The sequence below is a fragment of the Mirounga leonina genome, unplaced genomic scaffold (genome assembly GCF_011800145.1).
Source record: "Mirounga leonina isolate KUSES-001 unplaced genomic scaffold, KU_Mleo_1.0 Mir_53, whole genome shotgun sequence".
NCBI classification, from domain to species: Eukaryota; Metazoa; Chordata; class Mammalia; order Carnivora; family Phocidae; genus Mirounga; species Mirounga leonina.
Window position 1 is genome coordinate 2577606 of NW_023270807.1, and position 18885 is coordinate 2596490.

Here is an 18885-nt window from a genome sequence, read left to right on the forward strand (position 1 = left end):
TTCGTTAGGGAGAAAGCAAGAAGTTTTTGAAGGAGACTCCTGGCTCTTCTCCTCAGCTTCCTTGCAAAAGACATTGATGCCTGTTTTAAAAACAATTACAACTATATACTCATAAAAACTATTAATCTTCCCACCATCACACACCTCCTTCCTCTCTCCCATTCCAGACTGTTCTCCCTTTGCAGTTGCCCAGTATTACTGGGCAAACGTGTGTCGGCTCTGTATCATTGTCTGAAACGAAATGGGTGTGAGGCAGATGTGCAACGTGACTCCTCGCCATCCCCTCCCAGCGGCGTATCAGGGCCATCCTGCCATGGCCCCACGTGTGGGCCCCCTGCTGCTCTGGGGGTTCTGCAGAGAGCTCCGTGGCAGGAATGTGCCAGAAGGTCACAGCATGAGATTGACTTCTTCAGCTTCTTCTGCTTCATCTTGTTCTCTAAAATAATGATGTCTCCTGTTTGTATCATGCTTTTAAAACTTTTTTTTTCTTTTTGCTTACTAAACACAGCACATGTTCATTATAGAAAATTTAGAAAAATCACATAAGCCATAAGAGAAGAAACAAATATTACCCCTGAGAGATCACCACCATTGATAGTTTGGTGTATAGATTGTATAATACAAATGGTTTTCACTTTGAATATCTCACCAGAGCCTTGCTTCTTCCGTTGGGGAAGGCGTGTGGATACTAATCCCATCTTACAGATGGGAAAACTGAGGCACAGACAGGTTAGAAGGTCGCCCAGAGGTACACAGCATATTAAAGACCGAGCTGGGAATATTCTTGCCATATAGCCCAGCATTAACACTCTCCCCACTGTATCCACTCTCTTCTCACCTCCAGACAGAGAAGAGTCATGCTGGGGGTCTGGATTTCAGCAGGGCCCAGGCAGTCACTGTAATTTGTCGAATTGCCTTATCCAAAGGTTAATAAACAGCACCTAGGGGCGCCTGGGTGGCTCAGTTGGTTAAGCGACTGCCTTCGGCTCAGGTCATGATCCTGGAGTCCCAGGATCGAGTCCCGCATCGGGCTCCCTGCTCGGCAGGGAGTCTGCTTCTCCCTCTGACCCTCCCCACTCTCATGTGCTCTCTCTCATTCTCTCTCTCTCAAATAAATAAATAAAAAATCTTTAAAAAAAAATTAAAAAAAAATAAATAAACAGCACCTAGAGGAAAGCATCTCATGACACTTTGGCCCCTTACTGACTTAGGAGGAAAGATAGGTTTAAAGTATTGCCACTCCAACGCTCTAGCTTCATCTTGATCATTGGGGGTTTTAGGAGCCACACAGTAGGAAGGCATGATAAACGAAGGAGGAGGAGGGTCGAGAATGGGTCCCGTGACAATTGCTTTGGTAACTGAGAGGTCTCACCTGGACAGGACGGCTTGATGGGGAGGAGGTGCAGGTAGGGACTACTTGGTGACCAGAGATCAGGCAGGACTGGACCAGGAGTGGAGGTTCATTGGAAGATGGGTCTACTTGCCAGGATACAGGAGCCTTTTTAGCACTAGAGGGGCTCAGGAGTGGAGGCAAGAAGCAGTCCAGTGGAGAGGTTGAGAGCTCCCACCCTGAAGGCAGACTGGCTCATGGCTCTGTATCCTGATCCTGGCTCAGTTGGGCGTGGAAGTTACTTCACTCTTTCCTGCTCCGTTTTGTCATCGGTAAATGAGAATGATAATAGTACCTGCTTCATAGTTCTCACTTGTGAAGCCCCAGTGAGTCACTACACGTAAGGAGCTTACAATAATGCCCGGCACATAGAAACACTTTGTACAGTGTGATTCACGCAGAAGTTGGGTAGGCCCCATGTGAGAGTTAGAGGAGGTTCTCTGTGCTACGGTTTGGCTATGACTTCCTTCCCCAGCCTTTTCTGGTCCCTGCCACCCTGTCTGCTTGTGTCTCTCTCCATCTACCCCGTCCTGGGCCTAAGACCCTGCATTTCCCCAACCTAGAACACCCTACCCCTCAGTCTGTATTTAAAAAGCAATCTCCCCACTCCTTGATTTTATTTTCTTCTCTGAATTCTTAAATTTTTCTCTGATGAGCATATTTTACTTTTGAGGTCATTTCTGGACAACCCAGCTCTCCTTAGCCTTGAACCTTCCCTGAGGCCTCCAGCAGAAGCCATTTCCTCTTAGCCATTCCCCCCACCCCCTTCCCCGTCTGTGTGCAGCTTTCCCTGAGGTTTTTATAGGTATGGTCTTCTCTTCCTCCTTGACTGGAGTGTAAACACTTCAAAGGCACTTGAGGATTTGTCACCACCTCCCCATCCCTACCCTGAGAGGAGCTAAAGGCTGTGAGTGACCTAGGCCTTTTTCCATTGACTACTACCCGTGGGGTCTGCTCAGTGAGAGGATTTTAGAATCAAAGGGGAGGTGGGAGATAGATGCACCCAACACTCCCTCCCAGTGGGTGGGGAGGTGAATTAAGCCAAGAAAGATGAACCATCTCCTCCCAAGGTCACCTGACAGATTAGCAAACGAGCTGGCCTGGACCACACCTGGGTACCCTCAACCAGCTGTTTCTGGACTCCTGTCTTCCGTACAGTGCATTTCTACCAGTTTATTATAAGCCTGATGAGCTCCTCTCTTGAATGGTCTGGAGAGCAGGCTCAGATACCCCTGGAAAACAGAATCTGAGGACAGATCTCTGGGGGGCTATTTCAGGCTGGGCCATGAATGGAAATCTTTTTTTCAGTTATAAAAAGTTATTCATTCAGTACATATTTATTGAGCAATGACTATCTGCCAGTCGTGGCTGTAAGCCTTGAAGATCAGTGTGAATCTAACAGGTGAAAATGTCTGCCTTGTGGGGTTTATATTCTTTTGGGGAGAGACAATCAGTAAACAACTGAGTTTTTAAAAATAACTTTTTTTTTTTTTTAAGATTTTATTTATTTATTTGACAGAGAGAGACACAGGGAGAGAGGGAACACAAGCAGAGGGAGTGGGAGAGGGAGAAGCAGGCCTCCCACAGAGCAGGGAGCCCGACGAAGGGCTCGATCCCAGGACCGCAGGATCATGACCTGAGCCGAAGGCAGACGCCTAACGACTGAGCCACCCAGGCGCCCCTAAAAATAACTTTTGTGTGTATATATATATATATATATATATATATATATACACACATACACACACACATATATATATATACATACACACACATATACACACACATACATGGATGCACACACACCATTCCAGATGGTTGTGAGAGCTATGGAAGAAATGGAAGCAGAAGGGAAATGGAATTACCTGGGAGTGGGCTGGGATGGTTTTAAATTAGGTAGTCAGGCGTCCCTTCGAGCAGAGGGCAGGCAGAGACCGAAGAAAGAGGTAGGCCACTCCAGGTTAGTAAGTGGCAGTTTGAATAAGGAAAGGGAGCTTACATGCAAGGCTTATCTTGGGTGGCAGCAAGACAAATGAGCTGCACATCCACCCACCAAATCTTAAAAGCTTACAAAGAGGTCTTAACTGGAGTCAGTCATGTATACCTCGTTGGTGTTTTCAATACCACATCACTATCCCAAGGCCGTGTCCTTGGAACAGCCTCCGGAGAGTGGGAAAGACAAGCAGAACCACATTCCAAAGACTGGGAAGGGGGTGGGGAGCTTTCAGTCACCTGGGTCTGGCTCATGGGTCCATTGCTGGTCACATCTTTTCATTGCCAGTGACCCTCCCCGACATCAGGTTGACTGTCACATGGGAGCAGAGCCCTGAGGAAGTACATTTTCAGCTGGAGGGAACAGCTGCAAAGACCACCGGCAGGCAGGCCGTGTGCCTGTGCATATTATGCCAGGAAGGGAGCCATAGGGCAGGGCCTCCGTTCCGGAAGGCTTTGCAGGCCACTGTAGAGATGGGCAGGAAGCTCCTGGAGGGATTGGTCACAGGAAGGACAGAATCTGACTTAAAAGGATCAGTCTGCTGTGTGGAGAGTAGGGGGCAAAGCCAGAAGCAGAGAAGCTAGTTGGGAGGCTGTTGGAATAATCCAGGCAAGAGAGGATGTTGGCTTGGACCAGGATCATAGCAGTGGAGGTGGTGAGAAGTGATTCGGTTCTGGGTGTTTGTTAAAGGCAGAGCCCACAGGATTCACTGACTCCACCGTTTTGGCCTGACCAACTAGAAGGCTGGAGATGCCCTTTACTGAGATGGAAAAGACCTTGGGGGAAGGTCAAGGGCTCCATTCGGATACCACTGGGCATCCATGTGGAGATGTCAGAGAAGCTGGAACTGGAGAAATAAATGTGGGAGTCATAAGCATATTTATTGAAGGTATTGAAAGCTACGAGCCAGTTTAAGATCATGCAGGGGGCAAGTGTAGCCGGAAAATGAAAGAGACCTTCAGATTGGGAGTTCACTGGGACCAGCAAAAGAGATTGCGTAGGAGCAGCCAGGAAGCCTGGGAGCCAAGTAAGAAAAGATGTAAAGGAGGGAGGATCCAGCAATGGTATCACATACTCTGATGGGTTAAGTGTAAGATGAAGATAATACATGTTTGGTACATCAAGTTCAAAAAGTACAGCAACATAAAAACGGTAAATCACTTACCACCCTATGCATACGAGGGAACTTCCTTCCATTCTTTCTCTTGTCATTTTTATGGGAATCATGCTGTCTATGTAATTTTGTATTTTATTACTTTTCACTTAAAAATAAGTTATTAAATACTGTATGGAAACATGAGTTCCATGGCTGTATAGTACTCCATTTTTCAGGGGGTGCCTAATTTTTGTAACCATTCCTATATTGGGCATAGAGTCATTTCTGTTCGTTTTCATTATAAATATTTCTCATTATTATAAAAAACGGTTTCATTATTATAAATAACACTGCCCTGAACAGCGCAGTGCATTTTCCTATGAGGGGAATTACAAGGTCAAAGGACATGAACACTATTAAAGGTGAAGCTTGAACTTGGGAGCCACAGTTTCTCCTGGACAGGACTGACCAATCCTGGCTTAGCTATAGGGTTCTTTCCTGTCTCCCCTCCCTTTGGAGAGGTTCAGAAGTCACTCAGCCCTGCTGACCCCCGTTTCTGCCTCCCCCTTCCAACTGTGAGTCCCATTTCTCCTGGGCTGGGCAGAGTTTTGTTCCCTCTCGCTAGACCTGGCCACCCCCTCAGTGCGCTGCCCCTCCCTTGCCACCAGCCTCTGTTCCCTCACCCAGTTTGTTCATGTGGCCAGCAGGAGTTAGAGCTTCCCTGGGAGGGTCATCATGGTTTTAAAGTGAAATAATCCATTCTAGTGCTCAACACACATTAGTCTGTCTGCCGCCCTCCCACCGGGTTGATTAAATGGGATTGTGTACCCGAAGGCGCTTTGTGAACTTTAAAGGGCTGGCTGGTGTCCTGGTCTTTGTTGTTTAAGAAGAAAAGGGTATGTGTAGTGGCATCTGGTCTGTGCCCTGTCACCATGTAGCTCCCAGAGCGGGGCCACTGGCCCACAGTTTGGTGTGCCGGCCATGAGAGCTGTGTGTCGGGAGTTTGGGGGGCTTGCATGGAGTTGTCGGGCCCAGGAACATGGCCACTTGCGGCAGTCAGCCTCCTGCCAAGCAGTGCCAAGTGCCACGTCTGCTCCCCAGATCTGTGTGTATGTCACAGCTGGGAATCAGTAAGACCAGGACAGTGCTAGGAGGCTGGAGCCAAGGAAGTCGGAGCAGGAAGGGGCCTTGGAGGTCATCTAACCCTGCACCGATGTTTTACTGAGAAGGCACAGATGGGGCAGCTGGAGAAGCACACAGCACCGTGCAAGGGCCTCACCTCTCTGCTCTGTCGCGCAGATCTTCCCAGGAATGACTAGGCGGCTGCGTCCCATGCCCAGCCTTCCAGGGCTCTGGGAGGCAGCCTTCTCCTTCCCATCGGTGCCCAGCTAGGTTTGCTGTAACCCTGGCTTCTCAGAGCCCGGCTGAAATCATCTGCAACCCGTCCTCCACAGCAGCCCGAGAAGTTCATATGCAGCTCTGATGCTGCCCATCCTCTTCACAACCCTCCTAAGCACTCTCCTGCTCTTTGGATAAACACCCACATCCTCAGCTTGCCCTCTGAAGCCCGAAGTGATCTCCAGCCCCAGCTAGACCAGCCTTCCTGTGCTCTCAAAGGGGCCATGCCATCTTCTCTCCGTGGGGCCTTTTCACATTTCTCTTCCCCATGGCCCAGAACCCTGCAGGCCTGCCTCTCAGTCAGAGGCCTCCCCTGACCACCCACGCTAGGGTAGCACGCTCTGAGTGTGCCCCCACTGTGCTTGGCCTTGGTCCTTCGGAGCCCTGGTCGTGGTTCCTAGTTCCATATTTGTGTTGCTTGCTTGCCTCATGTAGCCCGGCACATGATAGTAGGTACTTAACAAATATTTGTTGAGTGAGTGAATGAAAGCAGCTGGCAGGGCCCAGAAGAAGAATGGAGGGCATTGACAGCATTAGGAGCCATAGCACCTGAGGCCCTCAGACGAGAAGTGTTCTGGAAAGGTCCCCCGGTGTGGCCCTCTGCCCATTGGCACAACCACCCTTACCTTAGGAGCCTTCTCTGAGCAGCAGTGGGACCTCCTTCCTCCCTCAGGCTTCCAGGAGGAGAGATCTGGGTCTCTTCTGGGCAGGCCTTTCTTTTACCACAGCAGTATCTCAGCATATGATTCTGTTTTCTTTGTCCACCACATTTCTTTAAATGTCTCCCCCCCTCCCCTCCCATCATTAAAGTAACCTATGCTCACGGTGAAGAAACTGGAGAACACAGAAAAATATGAGAAAATAAGAAGCATATGCCCCACATCGGGCTCCCTGCTCGGCGGGAAGCCTGCTTCTCCCTCTCCCACTCCCCCTGCTTGTGTTCCCTCTCTCACTGTGTCTCTCTCTGTCAAATAAATAGATAAAATCTTTAAAAAAAAAAAAAAAAAGAAAAAGAAAAGAAGCACATAACTGGACCCTTCAGAGAAAAATACCATTCAGTTTAGGCCATGTCTTTCCAGTTTTGTTTCTATTGCCTTATGTACATGTTTTGACATCACTGAGATTGTGTTGTCTGTAAAAACTGGAGGGTTGTTTTTTTTTAAGATTTTATTTATTTGAGAGAGAGAGTGAACAAGAGACAGAGCACGATCGGGGGTGGGGGAGGAAGAGGGAGAAGCAGACTTCCCTGCTGAGCAGGGAGCCCGACATGGGGCTCGGTCCAGGACCCCAGGATCATGACCTGAGCCGAAGGCAGATGCTTAACCGACTGAGCCACCCAGGCGCCCCAAAACTGGAGATTTTTGGTATCTCCTTAGTCTTCAGTGGCTTCAGCCCAAGGCAGCCATGGCAGTGCTCAGCGCCTTAGCCCTTATAGTGGGAGAGGTGATGGCTGGGGGTCCGGGCCCCCCAGCATACTCAGGTCCCGCGGATCCTGAGTGAAGAGCCCTCTTTTTCGCACTCACATCTCTTCCCTGCCACACTCTCAGTAGCTCCCTGAGGCAGCTTTTCCTTTTATTTTAGCTCAGCTCCACTCCGCAGGGCTTAGGGGCTGACTCTTGGTGGAACTGGAAAAGTTACAAAATGTGAGGGGCAAGGGTGGCCTCCTGCCTGTGTTTTCTCTGGTTCCAGATCTCTCTGAATAAAACCAGCCCCCACGCTACTTCTGGGGGGTTGGTTTCAGGTGGCCTGCCAGCAAGAAGGCCACACAGACCTCTCCTATGCCCTGAGAGGGGTGGGGTGACCTGGATTGGCAAATGGGGAGCAAAGAGCCCCATGGAGTTGCTGGCCTGGAAAACCAGGGCACTGGGTCAGTACCCGGATTCATGATTGATGGGAAAGCTTGGGACAGAGCCAAGCAGGCCCACTCTCCCATGGCCTCTCTCACTGCTGATCCTGAAAGCGCTCGCCAGAGATATGGGGCAACCTCTGCCCTTGATCTGGAGACTGCTGACCCTCATCCCCCTGCAGTGGGTGAGGGGGGAAAGGGCAACAACTGGGTCATCTGCATTGGGGCGGGGGAGCACGAGAAGTGGAGGAAGGTTTGGGTCCAGCTGTCTGAAGGAGAAGCACGTGCCCAGAGTAGGGAGCTCCCTGTCGGTTCTCTTCTACACAGTTGATTGTAAGGCAGGGAATTGGGAAATTCTGGGTCAGTTTAGGTCCCTGGAATTCCAGTAGGCTAGCCCATTTTTAGACCTGGAATGTCACTTGCTCCCTGTGATCCCTGAAGATGAGCCAACAGTGATGATCACGGCAGCAGCCGCCGTCCCTATTTGTTGGGCATTTACCGGATACTCAGCACTACTCAGCCCTGGCTGTGTGGTTATTTAAACCTCCTGACTTCTGCTCACGCTAGGGAGTAGCGTCCCAGATGTCGGGCTGAGGAACTCTGAAGTTAGTCTCCTCCCCAAGTCACAGAGCGGGTGGGGCAGAGCCAAGGTCTGAATCCAGCCTGACACAGAAGCGCCTGGAATTAACTTCTATGGAGTATTGCATCTCAGGGGTGATAATACACGAAAACCGATACAGTGGCAATGCTAAGACTGAAAAAACACTGTGCCTAAGGTTAATGTCTGTGTATTTGTCCAGCAAGTGTGTGCTGAGCACTCACTGGATGCCAGGCACTGTGCCAGGTGCTGGGGCCCTACCTCAGCAAGATAGAGGGCATTGTCTGGGAAACTGGTAACAGCCTGGTGAGGCCAGACCAGCTGCTTGACAGTGCAGTTTGCTGCAGTGATCGCAGATCTGGAGGGCCCCGGCTCAGGTTTGCCTTAGGAAGGAACAGAACGGGGCCGGTCAGCGAGAGCTTCCACAGGGAGGAGGTGCAGGAGAGCCCACTCTTGAAGGGGAGAGGTGGAGGGGGCAGCATGCCAGGCTGAGGCCAGTACGAGCCTGTAGAGTCGGAGAGTGGTGCTGCCGCTCAGGGCGAGTGGGATGGGGCTGGAGAAGGAGCCAGGGACCAGAGCCTAGGGCTGTCTTTAGCACACAGCAGTCATTTTCTGGCAGGGAGTATCCAGAAGGACGTTGACCCAGGGTATTCTTGACAGAAAAACAGTTGGGGATTGGCAGCTAGACAAAGAATTCAACAGTGATGGCTCCAGACCGAGGCTAAGAGCAGCTACTAGATCCAACAGGGCAGGCACATACCGTCTTCTGGACATAACAGTCGTACCCAGCACCACACGCAAGGCACGCAGTGCAGTGATTAACACCTGAACCAGCCTGCCTGGACTCCAATCCTGCTGTTCCAGTTACTGTGTGACCTTGAGCCAGTTACTTTCCCTCTCTGTGCGCAAGTTCCTCATCAGTTAAATGGATGTAGTAACAGTACCTGACTCTTAGGGTTGTTGTGAGGATTACATGTCTGTGCACACAGAGCCTGGTATATAGTAAGCCCTGGGAGAATGGAAGCTGGTACCACTGTGATGGAGGTGGGGAGCTGGAGGCTTAGAGCTGTGACCCAGCTTAGGCTCTGGTGCAGGGAGAAAGCTGTCAGGCTGCACAGCTCTGAGAGATGAGTGGGGCTCCAGCACACTGCCTGAGCCCAGTCGGAGCGTGCAGCCTGCCGGTGGGTGGCAGGGGTGCTCCACCTCCTGAGGATGTCCAGACCTTGGGGGATGGATTAGGGCCCCAGGTGGCTTGGTTGCTCCAGCCCCAGACCAGGCCTCTGTACAGCTCTGGGTCACTTGGGCCAAGCTCCTACCTCTGCCCATGAACTAGACCTGCCCAATGGCAAATGGATGGAGCATGCGCCTCCCCCCACCTTCGCTCAGAAGGCCAGACATTCTTCTTGGGGCAAGAGAGTGGGTATTGGAGGGGTGGCTCAGTCAGTTAGGCGTCCAACTCTCGATTTTGGCTCAGGTCATGATCTCGGAGTCGTGGGATCTAGCCCTGCGTCTGGCTCCATGCTCAGCATGGAGTCTGCTTGAGATTCTCTCCCTCTTCCTCTGCCCCTCCCCCTGCTTACACACGTGCTCTCTCTCTCTCTCAAATAAATAATCTTTAAAAAAAAAAGGGTACTGGAATGGGAGCACTGGGTTTGCTCGCACTACAGGCTTGTGTGAGCATGTATGCAAACAACACACACGTGTGCATGCCAGAATCAGGGTAGGCAGGCATTTGTTTTATAAGAAATTCCTTTGCTAGAGACTCCATTTTTTGTCCAAGGGCAACAGAACAGCACCTCTTCGTTCTGGCTGCAGGACCCTTGTCCTCTCTGCTGACAGCACCAACCTCGTAAGTGGGGTGAAGCTGGGACACAATCGGGGTTCCTGGCTCTGGCACAGTAATGGGGGTCGCAGTAGCAAAAACCTGGGCTTCTCAGTCACACCAGAGTTAGACCTGGTGCCAGGGTGTGCTAGGGCTGAAGAAAGGAAGGGAAACAAGGTCCATTGCAGGGATAGGGCCAGCCTGCGGGCCTGGGCCCAGTGGGGTGGAGGGAGGGCCCCCAGGATCAAAGTGGCTCCTGACCTGGCAAGCGCAGAAGAGCCACCGGGTGGGGGTGGGGCGGCCGTGGCTGCCGGGAGATGGGCAGACCTCAGCTGTAAATGGAACAGCCGGGGCTGTGTGAAAATGGATGGTTTCTGGCAAAATGCAGGGATGGGCTGCAGCACAGCGGTTACATCTAAACATGAAACAGCCCAAGGGACGTGTGTGGGTTTTAGAACAACCAGACTGCTCCTCCCCTCCCCCTTCTGCTGGTCCCAGCCAGAAGAGACAACTCCAGTCAGGGCACGAACATCTGCCTGGAATCCAGGGACCCTGGCCCCAAATCCAAAACTCTAGCCAGAGCCCAGAACCGCATCTGTTTCAAGAGGCATCCACTTGCACCCCTGGAAGCTGGTAACAGTTCCTCTGGTCATGTGAAAGAACCTTCTACCAGTAGGTATATGGAAGCAGCAGCTGAGGCTCAAGGCGTCAGAGGTGCATAAGGTGGCCCAGTGCACGCGGCTCCTCGGAAGCCTGGCCAGGCTCAGACCCCGTTGTGTCTGAAACCCTGTGGTCTTCTGCTTTATCCTTTGCGTTGTTCTCCGAGAGACACTCTGTCAGGCTCCGCAGGGCTGAGCTTTTTGTCACTTCCCTCACCTCCGCAGGGCAGCTCACAGGGCTCACCTGTGGGAGCTCGGGAGGAGTGAGCAGAGCCTGTTTTTCATGCACCAGACGTGACGTGTAGCGGGGGCTCAGTCACCTCCCACCCCTCCTGCCAGGACTCAGGACTGACTGTGAACTCTGTCCCGTCTCCCCAGAGTCACCCAGAGGATCGGAGGGTATGAGGGAATGAGCGAGAAAATATTTTGTCAAGTTATCTATACAAGACAGGGTTGTAGTTTTCCCTCCTCTGTTTCCAGCTGCTAAGGGGGACCCCAAATCTTCATGTCCCTCTCTCCCCGGCTCTTGTCACCACAGTCTGGTGTGCATTTCCCTGTGTCCACTGACAGCCAAGCTCCGCAGATCCAGAAGCAGTTTGCTCTCAGCCTCACACTACTTACCCTGTGGTCATTGCCACCACTGTGCTTGCAGCTCCGTCGAAGTCACGTTGTCTGAGCCTTCTGTCAGCACGCTGCCCAGACTCTGGCTGCTGCTCCTCAGAAGCCTCCTGTAGCCCCCCCCCCCCCCCCCCCCCCCCCCCCCCCCCGGCACAGGCCTGGTTGAGGCTTTCTCACCCCTCACCTGCCCCAGACTTTTCAGTCCTGGAGCATGATGAACCGGTGTCTCTGGTCCTTGTTATTCAGAGAATAACTGATGTTTTTGGAGAGTTTACTCCATGCCACAATGTCCACAAACTGCCCCCGGTGATCGCCAAGGTCCTTTTCCCAGTGTTGGTGTCAACCCCCTCCCACGATCCCATTCTCCTCTTCAGCTAAGTGTCCGATATCGTGTTGTTTCAGCTAGGATTGTGTTCAGCTGCCGGCAGCTGAAGTCTGGCAAACAGGGCCTCATAAAGCAGGCGTTTCGTTGTCTCCCGCAGCAAGGAGTCTGGAGACAGGCGCTCCACGGCTGGTTCAGCAGCGGCCCGAGACCCCTTCTCTCCTCCCGCCCTGCCCTCTCAACCTGTCTTCTGCTGCTCCGCGTCCGGGCCCTTATTCCTAGTCAAGGCAGGAAGGGGGAAGGCAAACGTTTGTCTCTTTTGATCAGAGAGAAAACCTATTTTCAGAAGGCCCTCCCAGTAGATTTCTGTTTACCTATTGGTCAGCATTGTGTCACGTGAACACAGTAGCCGCAGGGGAGCTTGGGAAATGGAGCGTTTAGCTAAGCACGTGCCTGATCCAAAGAAACCGGGCGTCAGTAAGGGAGAAGGGGGAATGGCATTAGGTAAACAACGAGAAGGCTGCCACTTGTAATCGGAGCCACGTGGCGGGAGCCCCTCCCTGGCCTTGCTCCGGGTCTAGTTTGATGATCAGTCATTGATCCTTGAGGAACTGATTTATGCTAACTAGACTCGGGTTCCCACAGGAGGGGACACCTCATGCAGTGCACATGAGTGAAGCAGCCTAGGGAGTGACCGCAGGAAGTAGCCGAGACCATGGGTGCCAGTGGGGAGCACCTGTCTACATAAAGAGGAGGCCACTGCTCAGCTCCCAGGGTGGTGTCGGGGCCATGCAGGCACCCAGTGGCCAGGTCTGCCCAATTTTCAAGAGAAACCAGAAAGCCAGAATTTTTTAGCTTTTTTTTAAAAAAAAAACTCTGTTTTGAAAAAACTGGAAGGTTACAGAAATGTCACAAAGATTTCCACAAAGAAGTGGAATTTCTGGGTCATAGGATATACGCACCTGTAATTTAGAGAAATGTAGGCAAATTACCCTCTTCAGAGGTCGTGCTAGCTTACCTCTCCACCAGGGATGTGTGAGATTGTGTTTCCCCACATGTTTAGCAACGTGTTAGCATTTGTTTTAATCTGATCGTAGAAAGTGTATTTGAGAATTGTTTTAATTTGTATTTTTTTGGTTAATATTTTATTTATTTGACAGAGAGAGAGAGAGCAAGAGAGGGAGCACAAGCAGAGGGAGTGGGAGAGAGAGAAGCAGGCTTCCTGCTGAGCAGGTTGCCTGATGCAGGGCTCGATCCCAGGACCCTGGGATCAGGACCTGAGCCGAAGGCAGACACTTAACGACTGAGCCACCCACCCAGGTGCCCTGCTTCTACTTACTTATAGGAAATGTTTTAGAGAAATCAGTCCTTTGATGAGAGTTGCAAATATTTTTTCCCAGTTTATTATCTGTTTTTTGTTATGATTTTTTTCTACCATGTAGAAAGTTTATAGATATGTGTATATATATGTACACACACATATATATATAATTTTTTTAAGTAGTCTCTATGCCCAACATGGGGCTTGAACCCATGACCCTGAGATCAAGAGTTGCGTGCTCCATGGACTGAGCCAGCCAGGTGCACAATAATGCATATATTTTTGTTTTAACTTAAAAAAAAATTTTTTTTTATTTAGTTGGACCTCATCTTGATATAAAGTTTGAGGTAGGGATCCATCTTAATTTTTCCAGATGGCTACTCCGTTGTCCCATTACTGTTTATTGGAGAATCCATTTGTTCTCTTTGATGTGAAGTACTGTCTTTGTAACATGTTGAAGTTCCATGTGTGTTTGCATCTATTTATGGACTCTGTATTCTTTCACTGGTTGTCTATTCTTGTGCCAGTACGACACTGTTTTAATTACTGTGGCTTTGCTACAGTTCTTTTTATTGCTCTCCAGCTAATTCCCTGTCATGTTTACCAAAGTGCGTCCACCCAGCCTCTTTGCTTTCTTCAAGTCCCATCTTTTACTCTCAGTGGACAACTTTCCCGCCTACTTTATTAACTAAAAGAGTGAGGCCATCCTGGATGAGCTTTCATCACCCCCTCCCCAATTGCCACGATACTTCTTTGTATTTTCCTCCTCCTGTGCCCTTGAATTAGTCCCCTCTCATCAGTCATTCTGCCCCAGCCTCCCCCTGGAATCTTCAGACGGTCTTTCTCTGCAGACCTCTCCTCTACCCACGGCTTATTTGAGTCTCCTCTAGTCCAAAAACTTCTTCCTGGCTTTGCCACTTTCTCGAGGCAGTACATTTATTTCCTTGACGTATTTACCAAAAACCTAGTCTCCGTTTGCTGTCCTGCCTCCTGTCCTACCACTTATTCTTCAGAGCCCCAGTTTCCATCTTAACCACTTGACTGAAACTTGCCTCACAGGGTCACTGATGACCTGGTGGTCACTGATTCCAGGGGTCATGTGTCAGTTTATCACCCTTCAACCCCGCAGCATTTGAGACGGTTGAGCGCTCCCTCATGAAACAGCCCTTCCCATGACTCTGAGTTGTCTGGTTGTCCCACGTCTCTCCTGCGTCTGGCCACTGCTCTGGTGCCTATTCCCCTGACCTCCCTTGACATGTTGCTTTCTCCTTTGGTGAACTGAATCCCTTCCGTGACTGTCAAAATCAATGAGGATGCTCCCCACAGCTCTAGATTCCCAACTCCCAGCTCTTAGACTCGAGGGCTGAATTTCCAAACTGCCTTTTGTTGACAGACTTGAAGAGGTTGTCGTCAGTCCAAACAAGGGAAAATGAAAGCCTGCTGGAGAGGAATGATGAGAGAGGGAGGATTTACTGTCCGCTGGAAGTGGCCTTGCTGTGGAACAGTGGTTCTCAAGCTCGGCTGCACATGACAATCACCAGGAGAATTAAAAATAAAGATTCCAGTGCCCAAGCAGCTCCCCACAACCATCAGATGAGAATCTCTGGGGACAGGCCCAGACATCCATATTTTGAAAAACTCCCCAGTGGTTGCAGTGTCCAGCCAAGTTTGCAAGTGTAGAGCAGTGGGGGAGAGGGAAGAGTCTCCGTTGACCCCTGCCTTCTGGCTTTGATAAGCGGGTAGATGGACATGTGGGTCACCAAAGTAGGGATTACCAGAGGAGGGGCGGGTTTGGGGGCAGATGGTGGGTTCTGTTTGGATAGGTTGAGTTTGAGCTGCCTGTGGCACATCCAGAAGGCCCACAGCTGCTTGGATTTCCCTAAAGCAGGTCTTTTCTTTCTTTTTTTTTTTTAATTATTTTTTTTAAAGATTTTATTTATTTATTTGAGAGAGAATGAGATAGAGAGAGAGCATGAGATGGGGGAAGGTCAGAGGGAGAAGCAGACTCCCTGCCGAGCAGGGAACCCAATGCGGGACTCGATCCTGGGACTCCAGGATCATGACCTGAGCCGAAGGCAGTCGCTTAACCAACTGAGCCACCCAGGCGCCCTAAAGCAGGTCTTTTCTGCTTTCGATCCTCCCACAGCCTGCACTGCCTCAGGATAGAGTCAGTCATGCATGCGTGCCTGGACACAGCCCACCTTCCTGGCCGTCCCTCCAAATCCTCGCTCCCACAGTGCTCACTCCCTGGCCACCGGGACTCCTCACCACTCCCTGCTGTGCTGCCTCTGAGTCTTTTCTCATGCTCTGTCCCCAAGACAAGTTCCGTGCCATCTCTGGTCAAAATCCACCCCACTCTCAAGGTGTCTCCCTACTGTTCCCTGCCAGGACGACTGCCCCACAACACCTCATGGTCTTACCACCACTGATGGTGGCATCTGTGGGCAATATGTCACTTGCCGAGGGTTGGAACTGCCTCCTCCACACAGGAGTCACCACCCTGTAACCCTGCCTCGGAAAGATTCCTGGACCGAGCACATCTCCCCTTACCTGATGGCTGTGCTGCTGAGCGTCCAGTTGCAGATCTGCTGCCAGCTGTGAGCCTAGCACCGCAGGGGCTCCGGTCTTTTTGTCCCCCCACACCTAAACACAGGAAGGATAAGACCTACTCCCTTCAGGAATTGCGGCGTAGGAGAGCCTGAGTGCTGGAGGGGACAGGGCGGGGGTTAGGAAGTCTAATGCATATCAGGACCTCCAGGAGGACCAGAGTTGGAAGAAGCCCCTGAAATCATTCTGATGTGGCGCCAAGAGCAGGATGGGGCCGAGGAGCCAGGGAAAGGTGGTGCAGGGGTGTGTCACCCTGTCTGGTTTGTGGAGACTGCTCAGAACCCCACAGACCTGCCTCAGGAACCAAGCAGACAAAGGGCAGGAGGGGAAGTGACTCGGGGTGCAAGGAGCAGAGCCCATGGGCTAGCACTACAGGGAGGAGGCGTGCCTGTCGTGAAGGAGCAGGAGCAGGGGAGACCCCTCCCTGCTGTTCCCCCCCGCCCGGTGGTAGCCCTCTCACATGCCCTTCTCACACCTTCTCATCCTCTCCCTGTCTCCTTGGCCCAGGCTGATGGCAGCTGCCCTGTAGAGGTCCGTCTGCGTTCAGACCCAGATGATGCCAGAGCTATGACCGGGCCTGCAGGCGTGGCGCCGAGGGGAAATCAGCCATGGAGCAGCCACCGGGGGAAGCCCCTGAGGTCCGGGAAGAGGAGGAGAAAAAGGAAGTGGCAGAGGCAGAAGGAGCCCCAGAACTCAATGGAGGACCAGAGCACTCACTTCCTTCCAGCAGCTATACAGGTGAGGAGGGGGTGGCAGGGGACACAGGGCAGAGGATGCCGAGTGGGCCGAGCAGGAACCGTGCCCTCTGCAGACAGCATCATGGGGCACAGAGGGGCAGAGCCAGACAGCCGGGGTTCACACCACTGTTCTGTTGCCCTTCAGCTGCAGGACCTCGGGCCAGTTGCACTTCTTCTTTCTGTGAAAACCACGGGGCCTGTAGGGGATGTGGACAGGGGCTTTTGTGAGAATTAAATGAGTTCGCATTTATAATGCGTGTCGTCATCCGCTTGGTTCCCACTGCTGCTGCCCAAGGGATCCGGAGCCAATCTGCCTTAACAGCACGCTGGAAAGATCAGCTGTACCTGCGGCTGTAACGATCAGTCACGACAGCTGCAGTGACCTGCTGCTGACACTCATCATTGAGCGGCCCCGTAATTAGGCATAAATGCTAAGCAGCTAGTCTGAATGACTATAATTAAGGTTACTTTTGTGCAGCCAGCCAGTTTTTAGCTGCTCTTATCTCACTTGTCGGTTCCCCTTTTGTTAATCCATTGCTAGCAGCAGTGTAGACATTCATCTCTGGGACCCTGTGTTATTCTCGCCCCATCTTCTTCATCATCATGCTATGTCCACCTTCAGGGGCACCCAGAATCCACTCCTTGGCCCCTGGTTTTCCCTGCTGCTGATGCTGCCCCTTCCCTGTCCCTGGCCCCTTCTCCCCCACCGCTTCTCGCCTTCTCCCTCCACCTAAGTGCCAGCACATTCAGCTGAGTTTTGCTCCCTTACCCTCAGAGGGAACTCAGGGTCACGAGAGGATGCGCTTCCAGCAAGGGACATCCTGATCTCACTGAAGGAGATCCCGGCCATGGGTGGTGATTGAGGGCAGAGGAGTAGGCCCACCCCACAGGATGGTCTCTGGAGCCCTGTGTCAGAGTTAAGGTGGGGCAGGGCTGCTGAGGAGAGCAGGTTCCTGCCTGGCCTATAGTTAGAGAAGGCCCAAATCCTGGAGCCATACTACTTGGAACCTGCAGAACAAGTTCCTGGATTCTGCAGAGCTTCTTCCTCTTCAGGGCACGTGGTGGGTAGGGTAAGGGAAGGGCCATTCTCCCATCCCTCTGATCCCACCCACATACCCAGGAATGACCAAAGTGGGCTTGGTGTGATTTCAGGACTCAAGAAAAAGTATCTCCCAACCCCTGGTTGGGAGTTGGCTGGTGACTGGAATGAGTTTAGAGACCAGCCTTTCTCAGAAGAGGAATGGCTAACCAGAGTTTCCTACACACCCTTGTGGGGACCGTATCCCCACATGATACTCCTGTTCACGTGCAGACCAGAGCACAGGGCCTGGGTGTACAGGCAAGGCGAGGTGGACGTGGGGATGGCATCTCGGGGAGCTTTATCAGTGGGATTTAGGGCATACACGGAGACGTCTGAGAAAAATTTGCCCAACCACCCTTGCAGTGCATGTGTGATGTGATTTTTAATGGATTGCATTTACCAATACAACAATAGAGTGGAGGTAGAAAGACTTCCCTGTTCAATAATTGAAACAGGAGGAGGTTTTTTAATATAATCATTATGTGTTAAAGCCATTGTATAGAAAAAGTTCCCGCAAATTCTATAAGACAAACAACAGAAAAATAGAAACAGGCAGTTCATGGTTGGACAAATACAAATGGCCGGAAAACAAAATGTTTTTCAGTCTACTCACCAATCAAAGAAGACATCTTCAAAATGAGATGTCATTTAGCCTGTCAGATTAAGGGCCCTCCAGCCACCAAGGGTGGAAGGGCAGCTTGGCTATGCAGGAGAACTGCATAGCCTTTCATTCTTTCATTCCTTTGACCCTGCAGTTCCCCTCCTAGGAATGTATCCCATGTAAATACTCGCTCAGAGTGCACAGAGATTTCCACACTTATTTACTGCAGCACTGCTCAGAGAAGCAAAAAATTGGCAGGCGCCCATCTGTGGGGAATTGGTTATGTAAACTGTGGTAGAGCCACACTGTGGAATGCTGTGTAGCCATTAACAAGGATAGGGTGGGTCTGAATCTACTGACGGGAAAAAGAGCTCCTGCCAAATGGGGGATCCCACTGCTTAAAAATCTTTAAGTATCATGGAAGGCACTAGAAGAGTGTACACGCAAAGGACTGTGCCATTAACTCAGGGGAGTAGGATCATGGCGGAGAGGATGCATCATACAGTGGTGCACACCATTACGTATTATTCTCAAGTCTACAGTACTCTCACCGTTTAAGAAGCAAACGCATGGCTTTTCTTTAAAAAGGTAAAGCAGTTTTGTTTCCCAAAAAAGGCCAGCAGGTGAGGGGCCCTGGAGACAGAGCTTTGTCCTGTGCTGGGAATCACACAAACCAGGGCAGGAATCTCAAGTCGGTGACTGTCAGCTGTGGCTTTGGCTGGTGCCTTCACTTCTCCATTCTCAGGCTCTGCCTTTAAAGTCTGCCCACCTCAAGGGCTGGCCGGGTAAGGTTCTC

At 51.2% G+C, this 18885-nt stretch overlaps 1 protein-coding gene across 5 annotated transcripts in view; it reads left to right on the forward strand.

The window, feature by feature from the left end:
* The window catches only part of PPARD (peroxisome proliferator activated receptor delta), a 79811-nt gene that overhangs the window by 49021 nt on the left and 11905 nt on the right, over nt 1–18885 (forward strand). For all 5 annotated transcript variants that reach the window (XM_034991752.1, XM_034991751.1, XM_034991755.1 and 2 more), the window contains one exon: nt 16178–16408. In XM_034991752.1, coding sequence (XP_034847643.1) covers nt 16279–16408 — 130 coding nt within the window. In that variant the 5' untranslated portion in view covers nt 16178–16278. The remainder of the gene's footprint in view (nt 1–16177; nt 16409–18885) is intronic.